This window comes from Danio rerio, chromosome 16 (genome assembly GCF_049306965.1).
Source record: "Danio rerio strain Tuebingen ecotype United States chromosome 16, GRCz12tu, whole genome shotgun sequence".
In the NCBI taxonomy this organism is placed as follows: domain Eukaryota; kingdom Metazoa; phylum Chordata; class Actinopteri; order Cypriniformes; family Danionidae; genus Danio; species Danio rerio.
Window position 1 is genome coordinate 24,572,131 of NC_133191.1, and position 17,916 is coordinate 24,590,046.

A 17,916-nucleotide genomic window follows, 5' to 3' on the forward strand; every position below is an offset into this window, starting at 1 on the left:
ATTTCATAACTGAATGAAAAAGACTGCCCACGGTAAATTACTCAACGTGCTGTCAAAAGTGATTAATGCAGAACTGGTTTTAAGTCAGTAAGCAGCAGGATACTTATATGTTATATAAAATCTACAGGTTTTATTTGAACCAAATGACAAATATATAAATGTATAAATGAATGAATGAATGAATGAATGAATGAATGAATGAATGAATGAATGAAAGTTCAGGACTGTATTTGGGACAAGCTTTAAAAAAAATCTAAATAATTATTACTAAAATAATTTTTATTATTATTCAAATTAGTTAAATTGTAAAAACTGTTTTACATTTTAATAATACGTTTCAAATAATACAATTTTACATTTATTTTAATGTTTTATAAATGCTTTATGAATCTACTTAATACTTATTAAATGTAAGCTGTTAAATGTTTACTGATAAAAAAAAATGATTCATTGGATTTACTACATTTTTATGGTAAGTGGTTGCAAACGATTTACATGGGCTGAATTTAAACAAACAAATTAAATTTAGTAATGCTTAATTGCCGAACTTTATTTGATTGTTTGATTGTTTGCTACCAATTATATCACAAAAGCATTGTTTACTTGTACTTATAGAAGATCATATCAATCTTAATATAAAAACATAATAAATGACAATTAGAAAATAAGTTGAAGCTGTAAAATGATTACCTCTAAGCACCTAACAGTGATTTAAAATGTTAATAACAGTATAAAACAGATACGACTTTACAATACATACACATTTGTTAAACTTACTAAGAATATTCATGTTAGGTTATGGTGCAGTGATTTTGACAGATACAGTTCATTTGTAATTAAACATTAATAAATTATATAATTAACACAACCTAAGAATAATAAATGCACTCTTTTTTTCTTTTTTTTTTTGCTCGTTCAAACTAATTTAAAATAAGTTTAAACAACATAATTTTTGAGATTTCATTGGGACAACTTAAATTTTTTTAAGTTCAACCCACATGAATTTGTTAAAAGTGTTAGTTTAACTTAATCGATTTGTTTTGGGATAACTTGAAGGAATTGTGTGGAACCCTGCATTTTTTACAGTGTGCTTTAGAAATATGTTTCATTGATAGTTCATTCCGCTGTGGAGGTCCTGATTAATATAGGGACTAAGCTGAAAAAGAATAAATGAATGAATGAATTATTAATAAATATCAATAGAGAAGGTAACAGTATAAAAATAATGGCACTGATTTATTTGTCCTATCTGTTGACTTCAATCACTCCAGCCTGTGCGTGGAGGCGTGTCTTTTTACTGTTGCCGTCTGCTTTAGGGGCGTGGCTTTGTAGCTGATTGATAAAAAGGAATGAGCGCACATTTCTCCAGGCATTTAACCGCGTCTGTTTCTGAGAGACCCAAACAAAACCTGTTACTTGAGCAATTCGATTTAGTGTTTCTGAGATTCGTGCACTACAGTAGTGCATTTGCGTTTTCAACTTGCAAAAGAGTATTTTGCATTCGTGTGTATTCCTGTGAAGAGCTTTATTTCTATCCGGGACTCAATGGATTTTCTGTGGCTGCTGTGCGTCGCGGTGAGCGTCAGCGCCTGGTACGCGTCCGCCGAGCGACACAGTGTTTACTGGAACAGCACCAATGCAAAGTAAGACTTTACCACTATTTCACCTATAAAACATTTATGTTGTATTTAGTTCTTCGTTTTGCCTTTTATGTGATGTAACTGGTTAACGTTTTTATGCGAAATCTCAGCATGAGTAATACACTTAATGCAAGCTGTGTGCGTGTGTAAATCATATACAGTACGTAGTGTAACAGTTTATGAATGAAGTGTGTATGCACTGCAAAAATACTTTCACAGTGCGATATCTGTTGGTGTGTGAAATGTTTGCAGTTTTCCGTTATTTGCGTATAGTATCCTGCAGATAAGAGCATGTTTATATTGAGAATGCGTAATTTCATTAACGCATACATTTTCCAGTCATTAGACCAGGCTTGCAAGTTGTGTAAGTTCAAGTTGTTTACGTTTTTTGTTTAGCTATCACTTACTTCTTCGTTGCTTCACGTATCTCTCTGCCTCTAGTCTAACCTTTAGCATGCTAGTGAATGACATGATAATTACTGTATAGGAGACAGCAGCTGGCCAGAGAAGTACATGGAAAGAAACCAGACAGATGGACAGACAGATCAGCCTAAATATACACACACATGTTGGTTTTACTATATTTGTGAGGGCACTTATTGACATGCTGATATTTCTCATCCTTACTACAACCTGTTGATATAAAGGAAAACAATTAATAAGCCAGTTCTTAATATATTTCTTTATTTTTATCATAATGAATTTTGGTTGATGTTGTTTTATATTTTAAAATAGGAGCCTATTTGTCAATATAAGTGCAGGAATAAATAAACTGTCAGGATGTCAAAATCTTAGGTTAGTATTCACTTTTTTGTTTTCTTTTGGAAGTGTTTTCTTAGTTGTAGTGTGATGTGAAGTTGTGGATGTTACTGTTTACTGATGAGGGGTTGTGTAAACCTTAAAGCATTTGGATGAGTGCTTCATCAAATGATTGCGATTGTTGTCTCACTTTGTAGTGAGGAAGGACAGGTTATCAGGCATATTTGAGATCAATATGAATGGCAGCAATTGGAGCAATGTATTAGGAGAGTGGGATTTAGAAGACATTTACAAGAAATTTGTGGATGTCATTGGACATTCTTAAAAAATAAAAGACCTTTATTGGGAATAATAAACTGTGGTTCCACTAAGAACATTTAACAACAGTAGAAGTTTTAAATTCAACTAAAGTTTATTTAGTTGTTTTTTTATGTTCTTTACGCTAAGATAAAGTGCTTCTTTTAAGAATCTTACATTGAAAAGTTTTTTGGACAACCAAAAGTGATTATTCTTCTATCCCATCATTGACTAAAAGTTTTTTGGAAACTTTATTTTTAAGAACGTACAACAGAATCTTTGATAACATCTTTCCCCTTTTCATTTTCATTGTCTTGTTCCGCACGTACACAATTGTAAACTTGTAGTGATAAAAGTGAACTGGAGATAACCGAACTGAATCCGTGCTAAGAGCCATGACCCGATTGGAAGTTTTTTCGTGATGTCACAGGTGATTCACACCGTCTGTTGTGATTCAGTTGGCTTTCAGTGAGTAATCTATCAGTGTCAATGTTGCGCAACTTGAGAGTACCAGCCTTAACCAGACACGATCTCACAAGGGCCTGGCTTACTATTGGTAAGCAGACAGAAAGAGAAGCAGCAGCTGTGCATGAAGAAAACTGTTTTATAGTTTTAAGAAATCACATAATAGACACCAAACTTTTTTTAGGACCCGATGTAAATGAGTCAGAGGAGAAAGTGATGGAGCTTCATGGATTTGGGTAAAAAAAGATGAAGGATTGGTTATTTAAGTTAGAGATGAGGATTGAGGAAAAAGAGGTGGAGGGGATTATGGGCAGCAGTCTGGTGTTTGGTCCGGCCCCTAATACCGACGTGGTCCACATCCATGGAAAAGGTTGCATAACCACAACAAGGAAATTTGTAATAACAAACACTAAGCCCTCCACATTAAAAAATCTGTGCAAAGCTCTCTTTTAAAGCTCTGATTCTTCCACACACACAAAGACACTCACAGTGTCAAGTCTATTAGCATTGAAAACGCCCACACATCAAAACCAGAATTGTAAAAATAATCTCTTGTTGAGCTGGTCATAATCTGGCAGGTGTGGTGGGATCTATGTTATTGTGGTGTCTTTTTTCCAAGATAAACCTCTGTTATTAATCTTGTGTTTCTAAGAAACAGTTTCCATTAAAGGGATTTATAGGTTTCTTCTTTTGCTATTCTTTCCATCAAAGCCACTGATTGTTCAATCAGCCTGTTAAAACTCATGTTTCACTCTGTGAATCAGTTGGTATGTAACTGGATTAGTCAGGGTCGACTAATCAATGGCAGATAAGTGTTAAATATTAATTGGCGTGATCGTCTGATTCTGCCTGTGGTGAAGAAGCGTTTACATACAAACAAACACAAACACACACTGCTGTGTTTTTGTAAGTGAGTAGGTGTGAGTGAGCGGTAATGATTTAATCTTCCGCGCGTGGCCTTTGGCAAGTCGGCACTCTGGTTTGACGGGTCTGTGCGTGAGTCTGTGCCTGCGGGAGACTGGATTTTCAGGTCCAGATTGACATATGGACGATGTTTTCGAAGGTCTGTTTTTGTGCTCATCACATGCCTACGCTTGCACGCGAAGTGCACTGAAGGGGAAATATACAGTCCCATCATGTTAGCATCATCGAAGGATTCATTTTGCCCCAAATTATGAGTTTATTTTTGCATACATGTTGTCATATGCATTCTCCCAGCAAAAGTTTTGCTGGCTGCCAGTGCGATTGGGGTATATTTAGTAGACTGGGATTCCTTCCAGCAAACATGTTGCTATACTTGACCTTTCAGCTGTCCACTCATTGTCCGCCCAGTTTCCTCTCTGTCCATCCCTTCCTCTCCAGACTCACTTCGTTTGATCTGTTAACATATATCAATGCATTTAGTGCTGAGCTGTTGTCTTGAGAAGGAATAAAGGAGACAGATCAGCATACATATCCAGACAGGGTGTAAATCTATCATCTTTACCCCCTCCTCTCCTTTTTTGTCTCTGGCTCAAAAACGCACGCAAACACAGCAGGCGACACACTCAAGTCTGTAATCTGTGAAACAGAGAGATTAAACGTAGATGTGTGTAATCTGGTCGGATGACCCATTCACACAGAAAAAAAATCTGTGTATATTCATAGACTCCAGTGTAATCCAGTGCTGTATAATCCCGATTTTCACAGAAGTGGATGTGTATGGGAAATGTAATCCATAATTCCACAAAGTACTATAGAATCTTCTATAATCTAGAGGTTTGATTGATTACGAAACCACAGCCTTTTCCGCATCATTTCTGCTGTGGTGTTTTTTTCCCTGCAGATTAGAGTTCCATTTTTAGGGTTTCAGATTGTTAAGTAATGCAGATTAATAATTGAAAGCAAATAATCTAGTCAGTTTAGCCGTTTATTAATGATCTTGTGTCTTCACTCTTAAAAATAAGGAAGACCCAAACAGGGTTTTCACAGCGATGCCATACAAGAACTTTGTTTTTGGTGGCCCTTAGTACATTTCAGTGAAAATAAAATAGTGTTTTTCCACATAGTTTAATAATCTAAAAACCCATTTCCATCACACAAAAAAATCAGGTTTCATGGATTCCTCACAGAACCATCAGTGCTAAAAAACAAAACCTTTTCTGTTTTTAAACTTTTTTCTCAGCTCTTCCTCTCATCTGCTTATCTCTACTCCAGACTTCCTCAATATTTCTCTTTATACGTCCTCAAACCCTCCCTGCTCCTTCTTTCCGTCTACTTTTTTCCCACAGAAGCCGTCTCTTTCAGTCCTTGATTACTGTTTTGATTCCCACTGCCTTGTTGAGTTGGAGCTTTCCTGTTTTTCTGTCTGCAGTGTGCTACATTGTGTAACTCTCGGCGTAGTAAAGTGTGTGACCTGTATGAGCTCACAAATGTAAACAAATGAACAAGAAGCTCATTGCCTTGTGTTGTTTTATTACCTCAGGTCAAGTGTTTGTCTTTAGAAGCTCACTGTCGCCACCTACAGGATACTTACCTTTCTGTTAGTGATTGTGTTGTTTTCAGTTTACTTCACAGGTACCCAAAAAGGTGCTGACTTTGAATAAAGCTCACAGCGTGCTACCAAACAACAGGCTAGCATATCAACAGGCAATTAGCATCTGTTTAAAAGTGAAAGAGAAGAGGAGGAGGGGGAAATCAGGCATTTGTAAGGGACAGAGTGAGGAAGATCTGGCTTGGGGGAAGGGCGAAGGGTTAGAGGTCAGTCTGGAAGAAAAGAGTGTTTCTCTAAAAAATTAGGCTGAATGAAGAGGCCCAGGTTTATAATGTGATTTTAAACACAGAGGAGAAAGAATGAGGGTGGAGATGATGGAGGAAGAGGGGGAAGGGGGATAAAAAAGATATATAATATGTATATAAATCAGGGTGGAGCAAAATGACAGTGATGGATGGTGTAAAAATTTGGTTGTCTGCCCTAAACTCAGACAAAGTCTCACAGAAGTGCACGCATATCCATGTAACCGCATAACCCCCACTCAGGGCTGGAAAAAAATGAAGAAAATGGGATTTGATAATGTTGTAAGAGTGCAATTTAAATTGGTACAATTAAAGCAAATACATTTACCAACTGAAAATATAACCTAGATACATGTGTTACAGTCTCTTGTCACTAAATTGTAGATATCTGAGTTTATCCGAATATTTCAGTCCACAATTAATTTATTTCAAGTGAAAATTGTTCTAGATTTGATATTTTAATTCTTGACTGAATTTCATGTCTATAGATTTTATGACTTAAAATTGTAATTTTTTTAAAAAATAAATGAATAATAAATAATTTATTGGTGACTCTGAAATAAGTTTTTGATACATTTTATTTTAACATATCAATTAAACTAACCTCTAGTCACTTAAAATGTGGTTTTAAGTTTTAATTCTAGTATGTTTTCAGCTTTAAAACACCTCAGTGCAATGCAAAATTGAAAATAAAACTTCTTCTATGCAACTTTTAAGTCTCAAGCATTTTGTGATATGTATATCCCATTGCACACATTTACCATATTTCAATAAAGCTAATATATATTCAGCCTTACCCCGACTCCAGCTTGAAACATGTATCTGTAACCCCCACCCCCACTTCAACCCCTGCAAACGGCCTGTTTGGACTGGTGCTGGTGAATAGCAGCGTTGTGATCCATGTGCTCAGTGTGATAATCCCCGGTTTGGAAGAGCGGATTATCTGGCTGGCATTCCGGCTCGCTCCGCTCCGGCTGTGGTAATTACTGGCATGTAATCACAGAGAAGGACAATACGAGAATGAGAAGAAAGTGAGAGAGCGGTGACTGGTGAGGTTAAAAGGACTTAGCGGGGACTTAGCACCTTGAACATGTCAGACTTTAACGGGACGAAGGCGTAAGACTGAGACGTCTCGGTATATTATACGTGTAATAAAGAACGAAAAAAGCCAGACAGACACAAATAGTGCGAAAGCTACGTGCACGCGCTTGAACAGACAGGTTTCATTACTTGATAGTGTGAGAACAAGCCGCTAAAATAGGATCATAATACTTGTCATGACAAGCAGCAGGTCTTAAAGGTTTTTAGTAACCGAAGCCTCAGCTAAGCGTGTGTGTGTGTGTGTGTGTGTGTGTGTGTGTGTGTGTGGACTGCTGACAGTGAATATAGTGCAGTTGGCAGTGAGTACATCTGTCCCGAAGCACACAGAACTGACCCCTTCTCTCTCTCCCTCTCTCTCTCTGTGTCCTGCTGACTCAGTATGGGTGTGTCTGAAAAATCTGACCCTGAACTTTGACATTACTGACCCGCCTGTCTGTTTGAAACATTTGACTGAGAGCGAAAAAGGGGGAGAGCAGACAAAATATTAAGGTGAAAGGGGACCAGCACTTGTCCCAGAGCAAATTAAACATATAAAGTTGATTTTGTGATTTTGAGAGTCTTATGGGATTACCGAGGCTGCGTATATGACATAAAAATACTGTAAAATATGGCAAAATTCTAAAATTTCCTTACTATTTAAATAGATGATTTATATTTAAATACATTAAAAAGTGTAATTTAAACTAGTTGCCGGCAGCTAGCACTCTGTAACTCTCATATGGTCGCCCACTGAAGCTAAGCAGGCTAGGCAGCTAGGTTGCTGTTGGAAGTGGTGCTACCAGTAGGGGGCACCCAACCTGCAGTCTGTGTGGTTCCTAATGCCTCAGTATATTGATAGGGACTCTATACTGCTCAGTGAGCGCCGTCTTGCGGATGTCCCGTATGATGTGCGAGGTCCTGACTCTCTGTGGTTGTTAAAAATCCCAGGATGTCCTTCAAAAAAAAGTATCCTGACCTAATTTGCCCACTGGCCTCTGTCCATCATTGCGTCCTAATCATCCCATTATCAAAATTGGTTTCATCACTCTCTCATTCTCATTTCTCTCATTCGTCTCCTCTCCACCAAACGGCTGGTGTGTGGTGTGCAGTCTGGCGCAATATGGCTGCCGTCGTGACATCCAGGTGGATGATGCACACTGGTGGTACAGGAGGAGATCCCCCCAAAAAATGTGTAGTTGTTCAGTGTCCAGAAAAGTGCTATATAAATGAAAGGAATTATTATCATTATTTATTCCTGTGATTGAATGGTGATATTTTATCACTATTAATCTGGTCTTCAGGACTTCACATTATTCTTCAGAAATTATTTCAATATGCTGATTTACGGCTTAAGAAACGTTCATTGTCATCAGCAATTTTCAAAATAATTCATATTTTTACAACTGTAATAAATAGAACTTTGAAAAATTTTTGCTTTCACTTTTGAGCAATTTAGTGTGACCTCAGTGAATGTATTTGATTTATTTTTTTTTTTTAAATTATCTTTTTTTCAGTAAAATTAAAATTTTAAATAAATTCTGGCTACATTTGCACCGCATCCTGCTTTTTTTCTACACAAACAGACCTGATACAGGCCACCATACTGATCAGATTCACATAAGTCAGTCAGTCGTCAACATACTAAACTGTAAACAAACTACTGAGTGCAGCTTTAAACCTAGAGCCTTCAGCCCCACACACTGGCTCCAGTGTGCCTCCTGACAGCCAGACAGACGGGCGCTGGGGCCCTCAGGGGCCACAGGTACAGACGCTCTTCTAGATGTGTGATGTTTACATGAATCTGCGTCCCTCGTACACCAGCGTCAATCTCACGCTCAGCCCGTCACACAGCAAACAGTCACACGGGAACTAGCGGCAGCGCATCGTTTGAAGTGACCGATCACTGAGAAGAGAAAAACAACAGAGCTGATCTGTGATTGTTTCAGCTATCGGTCACTGACCTTGATCAGCTCACAGAGATTACACTGACATGGGAATCACAGTGTGGGGCCCAGCACTCACTCCCACTCTGAGAATAAAGTAGACATGCATGAAGAAGTTACAAAATTGATTGAAACATTATTAATATTAGCTTTTAACTACTTCATTCATTCATTCATTCATTCATTCATTCATTCATTTTCTTTTTGGCTTTGTCTCTTTATTAATTAGAGGTTGCCACAGCTGATACACTATGGACAATTTAGCCTACCCAATTCGCTTGTAACTTATATGGAATGTATATCTTTCAAGGAGAAATATTCATTTTTTGATTATAAAAAAAATCAACATTTATTCATTAATTTATTTTTTATATAATTATAGTATTAGCCAATATAAAATTGTTTCACATTTTATTTATCTATTGATAAGTTTAATAATTATTGATATTAATAATAGCCAGTAACTAAAAACTGTGTTCAGCAAATATAATTGCACCCCTCACAAATCTAACTTTTAAATTCATATTTTTAATAGGAAACTATACAGTTTTATAACTTACGGTAATGGTCCAAAAACTAATACAGCCATATTTATATGTTCTAGAAAAATATTAAATACAAATTTTAAAAAGAGGAAAAATCGGGAGAAACTAAAAAAAAAAATGTAGGTTGTAAATTATTTGCAATATTTTGCTTGAACTTAATTGTATTATTTTTCAATTTCTAAATATGTTGGGTCACAAAAATATTATTTTAATAAATTTAACTGTTTAATAAATTTGTTTTGTTTAAATGCACTAAAATACATTGCCTATATTCACTGACAAATGCACCAAAATATTCATTTTCAAAATGGGGTGAACTCAATTACGCTGAGCACTGTATATTCTCTCTTGCTACCATATCAGTTACTGGTTAATCTGCTTAATATATTAGTTTATAGCAGCATTGGCATTTTTGCAAACACCTCATTGAGCAAAAGCGTCAGACTGACCCCTCCTCTGAAGCTAGAGTGAGTGTGTGAGACGAGTTAATGACACCCAATTTGTGGCGTTGTCTTGATCCTGCAAACACATTGTCATGAGATTTCACACAGCTACATGTCCACTGCTTCAAAGGGACATCAGGAAGCGAGACGTGGCCATCAACCCCTCAGTCACAGCAAAAAAACACATATAGCTGCGGTCACACTAGAGTTTGAGCATGCGAAATTCTGTCGTACGGTGCTGCAAAAAAGGGCAGGATTAAACAAGATGATAAGATATTTCAAAAAGCATATTTTAAGTTTCTGTCCAGAGAGGTCATGTTTTGATGCTTGATTCGTCTCACGCAGTCAAGTGATGCGATTTCACAGGTCAGAGTTTACCAAGCTTGAACTTGGCAATGCAGCGAACTGCGAAACTTGTCGCACTAGCTTGCATTTCCAGTCTGATGCATTCGCATGTGTTTGAATGAAAGTCTATGGGGAGAAAAATCCAGTGTGACTGCATCTTCAGCCTTCAACAAAAAAATGTGACTTATGTTTTTTTTTTTTTTTAAATTATGATAAAGGCGATAGAAAATATTAACTAAACCCCGCTTTGCAAAAAGCTTTAATTCTAAATTTTTATTAAAAACAGATTTTAAAAACTTGTAAGACTAAAAAATGTTTGGAGTCACACATTTTCCATTCTACTTGCTTTCATTTGTTGACTGAGATATTGAACAAACACAGAAAACCCACCCAGTGTAAAGTCATCTGGCTTAGCAGTGCATACACACTGTCTTTAGATCACACTGCTGATCAGAAGTGGAGCTAGTCTGACTCTAATCTCCAAATTAGGCAGCGCTAATGAAGTCACTGATTTGTTTGGTTACCTCGCCTGAACAAAGCGCCGGGCTGTTTAGTCAGGTTGACCGATGCTTACCGCTCAGTGGGAAAGACAGAGATGAAGGGGGCTGTAATGGACAACGGGGGGCCGGTCAGGAGCCTCTGTGTCTGTCCTTCATTTAACCACGGCTCCCGATGGCAACAATAACAAATGCATGTGCCAAAAGGGGGAAAGTGATCAAGCAGAGGGCATTCTGGGGGGAAAAAGAGACCGCCTTGTGTTGTGTCGGCAGTGTGGGGGAATGTTATGCTAATGTGAGGATATTTTTTTTTAATTGCGCATCGTAACAGAATAAGCTGTTTAGCCAATCAGATACAGTCCACTGACCACGAAACAACATAGTTTGAAGTATTAAGAAAACATTCATTCAGGTATGCTCTGCTGTCTGTTGGAGAGAGAAAAAAATGGCTACATTTAAAATAAATCATGGACAACTTGAAAGTAAAGGCAGCACACTGTGAGGCTTGTGGATTTGTCATTTGTACATCTGGCAACATCGGCAGGGAAGCTTCAGATCAGATGAAAATGAGAAAAGCAAATGAGACGTCAATAAAAGGAGAGACAGACGGAGAGGAGGCTGTAAAAACACCAAGAGCCGATTCAAAGAGGCTGTCAGTCAGTCAGAGCGGCTCCGTCTCTGATACCAAGAGAACAAGAAGATCATATAACATGGCTGTTTTTTTTAAGATTTTGATGATTTCTGAAATGTTTTTTTTTTTTTGTATTAATTTCTCAATTATTTGTTTTATCTTAAGCAGATGCAATTGTCTTGAAAAATGAGTTTTAGTTTATTCAGCAAAATATGTATTATTCTGCTTTTCTGCATTGATATATATAACGCTAAATTTATTAGCACTATATAATTAAAGGCAAGTATATATTAGGTAGGCCCACACGGAATCTGCAAATGCAGATCTTCGCAGATTTTTAGCTTATCATTAATTCCGTTTGTTTACTTGTGTGTACATTTATATTTATTCATTTTTCAAAATAAATGTCAGTGACATTATTGACTAATATGAAATTATTCATATGATTTATTTACAATACAGTTTGTCGATATGCTATATGAGGGACTTGCTTTGTTTACCAAATAAAGTGGATCTAATTGGATTTACATTTTAAACATTGAATAAAAATATATTTTTATTTTAGATATTAAGGTTTTAGTTACGATACTCACAGAATCCTTCCGCATAAATCCACAGATTTAAAAATAAAAATTCTGCACAAAGATAGCAAAAATTAAATGGCCTAAAATGAACTTTACTTTTATAGAAGAAAAGTAATTTAATTACACTGTAAAATTCAATGTTACTTACTTTTTGCCTCAAAAGCAACAAGTTGCCAGTGTCAGTAAACCCATTGACTTAACTTATTTTTTTTTATAATTATGCACATTAAAAAATCCTAGTTGCCTTAAAAGATTAATCAAATTAACCTTATGAGTCCATTGAACTGATATTATGTTAAACTGACAGCTCGCGTAACTTATAAAATGAAGTTGGAACATGATTAACTTAGCTTAATAAGTTACAATGACCTAAAAGCATATGCCGTCAGGACCAATTGATCAAATAACTTTTTACAGTGCATAGTTTGTTTACTTAATAATTATAAAACAACAAGTTTACTTGTCAACTAATCGCTTTTTACAGCATGGTTACTTTGTAACTAATTCCACTCAACACCAATGGTAATATAACAATCAAAATAAATAAACATAGATTTAAAATGTTTTTATTCGGACCTGTCTTAGTCATGCATTATTTTCTTAATTATGTTATAGTTTAGTCTTTAGTATTTTATCACGTAAAATACAAATGAAAAGGCCTGTGTGGTCACGAAAACGGTAAAAATTGGTTTTAAAACCGCCAAAACTTTCTGCTATACCATTCCTAGAGTATCTGTAAGATTTTTTCATTTACTTTTTTTTAGGACAACAGTATCTCCAGCAGAAAAGATAAACAAAAATGTTGTTTTAAATTGTTAAGAAATTGTGTTTTTGAAACTAATGAAGACAGCAGAAGTCAATGATTCATTTGAGTTATTAAGCCTGACATGTTTACTGCTTCAAAATATTTAAAATGTTTCTCAAAATAAAATATTATGTGTTCAAAATGGAATTTTTTTTTTTTTTTTTACCAAGACGTTTAAAAATAAATATATATTTTAGAGCAGTAATCACAATACCGTCAAACCATGAAACTGATATTTTTTTCCAAGGTTATCATGCCATCAGGATCTTACACCAGCCCATGCCTACCTTCCAATCATATTTGAAGGCTTTGTACATTTAAAAAATATAAAAAAGTGAAATATTCTAAACCACTGTGAAATAAGTAAACAAAAACATTGAGTACACAAAACAAGCTAAAAAAACTGTTCAAATGTGATTTTTGTATTTAGTACAAAGGGAAAATAAAATCTCACTCTGTGACAGCAGAAGAAAAGAGGGCTTTACCAGGGTGTTTCCCTGACACACGTGCATCAGGGTGGAGCCGTGAACGCTCCCTCTGGCTGTTTCTGTGTCGCCTGCGCGTTTCTTCTGTTTGTTTGTACACGTCAAGTGTCTGTTTTTGACTCATGTTATTCCTTAGGAGTGTCTTTGTTTCACTACATCACTGACAGTTATGTTTTGTTTTGTTTTTTTCTCTTCCTACAGTTTCCTCTGGGACGATTATACCGTCGATGTACGCATTAATGACTATCTGGACATCATCTGCCCTCACTATGCGCATGGCGAGATCGCTTCCCAGGAGGCAGAACGATATGTGCTGTACATGGTGGAGCTGGAGGACTATGAGAACTGCAAGCCGCATTCGTTTGATCAGCTGCGCTGGGAGTGTTCACGACCCTTCGCTCCTCACGCGCCCGAGAAGTTCTCCGAGAAGTTCCAGCGCTTTACACCATTCACTCTGGGAAAGGAGTTCCGCCAGGGCGAGAGTTACTACTATATCTGTAAGTGTCCATAATTTGCCTTGTTTACCACAATTAGTGATCAGTAAAATTTTTAAAACATTTCAGATATTCACAGATTTTTAGCCCATCGAGTCGATTTATTTAGTTGTGTGTAAATGTACATTTATTCAGTTTTTAAATTAATCTCAGTAATATGACTAATAAGAAAGCGTTCAGATGATTTACTCACAATACAGTTTGTAAAGTAATTTTTTCTGTCTTTTAGTAGATTTATGGTTGATATGTTATATTAGAGACTTGTTTTGTTTACCAAATAAATTGATCTAATAGGATTTGCATTGCAAACATTAAATAAAAGTTATAAAAACTAAAGTTTTTATTTAACATATGCACAACATTATAATAAATGATAATAGAAGTATAATTAAAATATATTTAATAAATGACCATGTTTATTAAACGCAATGCATAAAACAGCAAATATTGTAGTAAAAACTCCTAAATACTTTTGTTATGTAGTATGAGTTAGGGTTGGGTTGAAAGACAATGACTGATAGACATCACGATGCATCGCAGCAGCAACCCGTCGCAGCAGCAACCCGTTCACGAAAAATAGACACTTAGACCTCATTTACACTAATACATCTTAGTTTTAAAATGGCATTTTAGAGCAAAAAATATCCACGTCCACACTGCCGTTTCATCTAGCATTTCTGAAAAGCCCTCCTTCCACACTATACCACTGAAAATACACATCACGTGACCACACACACACTGCAGTGTAGGCTACCCATGCGTCTGACTCTGAGCTCTAGCAGTCACCCTAGAGAGAGTTTATCAAGGATGCACCGTTGTATCGTGTCTCACTATAGTTGTTAAACGTGATATTTAATTAATCCTGTCTCTATCTAACGACTCTTTGGTCTGTTGAATTTATCAGATAATGTGTCACAGCCTCAGAATACTGCTTCAATCTGTCACGCTTATACTTAGTAATTTTAGCAAAAACCTCAGATACTGTTGGTTGTGCATCTTTTTTACCAACTAAGTTTGTTGACACCATTATAAAGACACAGATCACTTTGCCTATTCATGCCAGAGTCCCGCGGAAAAATGATTGACAGGTGGTAATTTTTGTGTAACTAATCTTTATTTATTTAACAAAGACCATGTGGGTCAGGTTGTTGAAACTGTTGGCTCCAAATAATTAAGTTGTAATAAATTAATTCATTATTTATAGATAATTAATTCACCGCCGCCTACAACGATGATGGCATTGTCCATCGTGATGTTTCACATTAGACATCTTACGATGCCAAATTGGTCTGCATTACCCAACCCTAGTATGAGTCCTCAAAAACTTGTTCAATATTTGTTTAGCAAAACAGCTTAACTGCTTATTAAAAATATAAATTGACATGCATGTGGTGCAATCAATCAAGTCAGAAGAACAAAATGCCAAAAAAAATCACATAAAAAAGCTATAAAATTAGATATTACTCATAAAGTTGAGATTATTGTATGTAATTTTAGTCATTCAATAACAAAATGTTTTACTAAAATAAATGAAAATTCAATTAAAATGATGTCATTGTTCAGATTTCCAACTTTCAGATTCCAATTTTGATTGTTTACTCTATTTTGTCCACAGCCAAGCCTCTCCACCATCATGGCCAGGAGTGTTTGAGACTGAAGGTGGATGTTGTTGGACCTCACGGTAAGTCTGATCAGCTTTACACATTCATAGGAAGACATGTCTGCCACCTTTACAAGATCACAGCAACAACCAAAACTCCACTAATTATCCAACTCTGTCATTTAATGTTTCAGGTTCCAAGAACAAGAAGAAGATGGTGGAAAAAGTTGAAGAAATAGAGGGAAAGATGGCAGCTGGAGGAGTCCACAACCCATCCAACAGACTTCCAGCAGGTGAGCACTTCTTTCTGTCCAACTTCCTCCAGAAAAGATGAGGAGTTTATGATCCAAAGTGTTACAAATTCACAAAAACGAATCCTAAATTTTTCTCTTGTGCTTTTAGACGACCCTATTGCTATGATCCCGGTGGTGCAGAGGAGTGTTGGCAGTTCGGGTGTTAGTGTGGCTCCAATATCCAGTTTTGTCACATTACTCTCTGTATTCATCTGCCTGGTTCTCCACCAAGCTTCATAGAAGAAGGCTTTATGGACACTGGTCTGTTTGGACGCTAAAGACTTTAAAGCCGGTGCTGGATACTGGCTCTAAGAACTGATTTTATACGAAGAATTTTCTACAAACTGAAGTATTTTGGTGCTGGCGTGCATGTTGCTGAGTGACGTGTTTGTGTTTGTGAGAGTGACGTGACCAGAGAAAAGGTGTTTTTGAAGAACCTTCTCTCTCTTTTTGTTTTTTTGAAGAGTATTTACAGTTCTGTACCCCATCAGCTCTTTTTATTTGACTCTTTGTACCTGTTCATTGTTTTCCTGGAAATCCATTATATTTACCAATGTGATTCAGAGCTAACCTTAAAAACTGGAGGTGTTTTCCATCGTTCTAACTGGATTTGTGATTAACACGGGTGAACACTAGGCTAGATGTTGTGTTTGATAGAGACCTTTGTTCTACTGTACCGATTTGAGCCAAAGATCACAAGAGTTATGGTAAAACTAACCCTGATCTTGCACCTTAAACAGAATTGATGTTCGTGTTTGTAAATCTAGACGAGTTTTCTAGCAGTGCCATTTTCTCCCTGTGTTTTCAATCTAGTGTTGCTGTAGTTTCAGTTGGTTTCTGTGATGTAATGTGAACACACCCTGCAAAATGTACTGGCACTAATGTATAGATGAGATCAGAATTTTGTTTGCTTTTTTATTCATGACACATTTGGTTTTGAACAGGAATGTTGGGTTGTGCTGTTTGTGTTTGTGAGAGTGAAGCTGGCCTTCTGACAGAAAGCACAACACGCACAAGCTACTCAAATGGTTGAATTTTCTTCAATAAGTTAAAGTTTCTATTGTAAAAAAGTTGTGTTTTGTACTGTATTGGTTTATAAACCTGTAAATAGTGCTGTAAAAATGTACATACTGAGAGTTATATAAAATAAAGACATTTGTTAATTATAAAATAAAATTGTATGCAGAGTTTTTTTTTTTTAAAGGGGGCTGCAAGTATGAATTGTTTGTGTTAAAGAAATAGTTAGGGAATAGTGAACTGAGTCAATCCATCAGTCCCATAATGGGTTAAATAAATACCTTCTGAAGTGAAATAATGAGTTGTTATAAGAAATAAACTCACCCACTTTATTAGGTACTCTTTACTAGTACTGAGTTGGACCCACTTTTGCCTTCAGAACTGCCTTAATCCTTTGTGGCATACTTGTGATTCAACAAGGTACTGGAAATATTGACATGATGCTCAACTGGTACTAATGAGCTCAAAATGTGCCAAGAAAATATCCCCCACACCCCCACCAGCCTGAACCATTAATACAAAGCAGGATGGATCTATGCTTTCATGATGTTGATACCAAATTCTGAATATTAGATATGAATGCTGCAGTAGTAGAAATCGAGACTCATCAGACCATGCAATGTTTTTCCAATTTTCTATTGCCCAATTTTGGTGAGCCTGTGTGAAATATAGCTTCAGTTCCCTGTCCTTAGCTGACTGGAGTGGCACCCGGTGTGATCTTCTGCTGCTGTAGCTCATCCTCCTCAAGTTTGGATGTGTTCATGCATATCTCAGTTGTAAAGTGTGGTAATTGGAGTTACTGTTGCCTTTCTATCAGCTCGAACCTTTCTGGCCATTCTCCTCTGATCTCTGACATCAACAAGGCATTGGTGCCCACAGAACTGCCGCTCACTTGATATTTTCTCTTTTTCGGACCATTCTCTGTAAACCCTAGAGGTGGTTGTGTGTGAAAATCCCAGTAGATCAGCAGTTTCTGAAATAATCAGACCAGCCTGTCTGGCACCAACAACCATGCCACGTTTAAAGTCATTTAAATCAGAATTTCGGTTTGAACTGCAGCAAATCGTCTTGACCATGTCTACATGACTATTTGCATTGAGTTGCTGCCATGTGATTGGCTGATTAGAAATTTGCATTAACAAGCAGTTATACATGTATACCTAATAAAGTTACTGGTGAGGGTATACACATATGTAAAAATATTAAAGAGGTATTACA

The 17,916-nt window shown here is 36.4% G+C and overlaps 1 protein-coding gene across 1 annotated transcript; it reads left to right on the forward strand.

Moving 5' to 3' along the window:
• The first annotated feature begins 1,367 nt into the window (after nt 1–1,367).
• On the forward strand, nt 1,368–16,857 carry efna1b (ephrin-A1b). Its single transcript, NM_200783.3, has 5 exons — nt 1,368–1,643; nt 13,496–13,791; nt 15,404–15,469; nt 15,583–15,681; nt 15,791–16,857. Exons 1-5 carry the CDS (start codon nt 1,546–1,548, stop codon nt 15,919–15,921), a joined length of 690 nt encoding a protein of 229 aa, NP_957077.2. The 5' UTR covers nt 1,368–1,545; the 3' UTR covers nt 15,922–16,857.
• The last annotated feature ends 1,059 nt before the right edge of the window (nt 16,858–17,916 follow it).

Coding starts and splice junctions, on each gene's coding strand:
- efna1b (NM_200783.3), top strand. CDS start 1,546: ATGGATTTTCTGTGGCTGCTGTGCGTCGCGGTGAGCGTCAGCGCCTGG. Junction 1,644..13,495: donor TGGAACAGCACCAATGCAAA/GTAAGACTTTAC, acceptor CTCTTCCTACAG/TTTCCTCTGGGACGATTATA. Junction 15,470..15,582: donor GGATGTTGTTGGACCTCACG/GTAAGTCTGATC, acceptor TTAATGTTTCAG/GTTCCAAGAACAAGAAGAAG.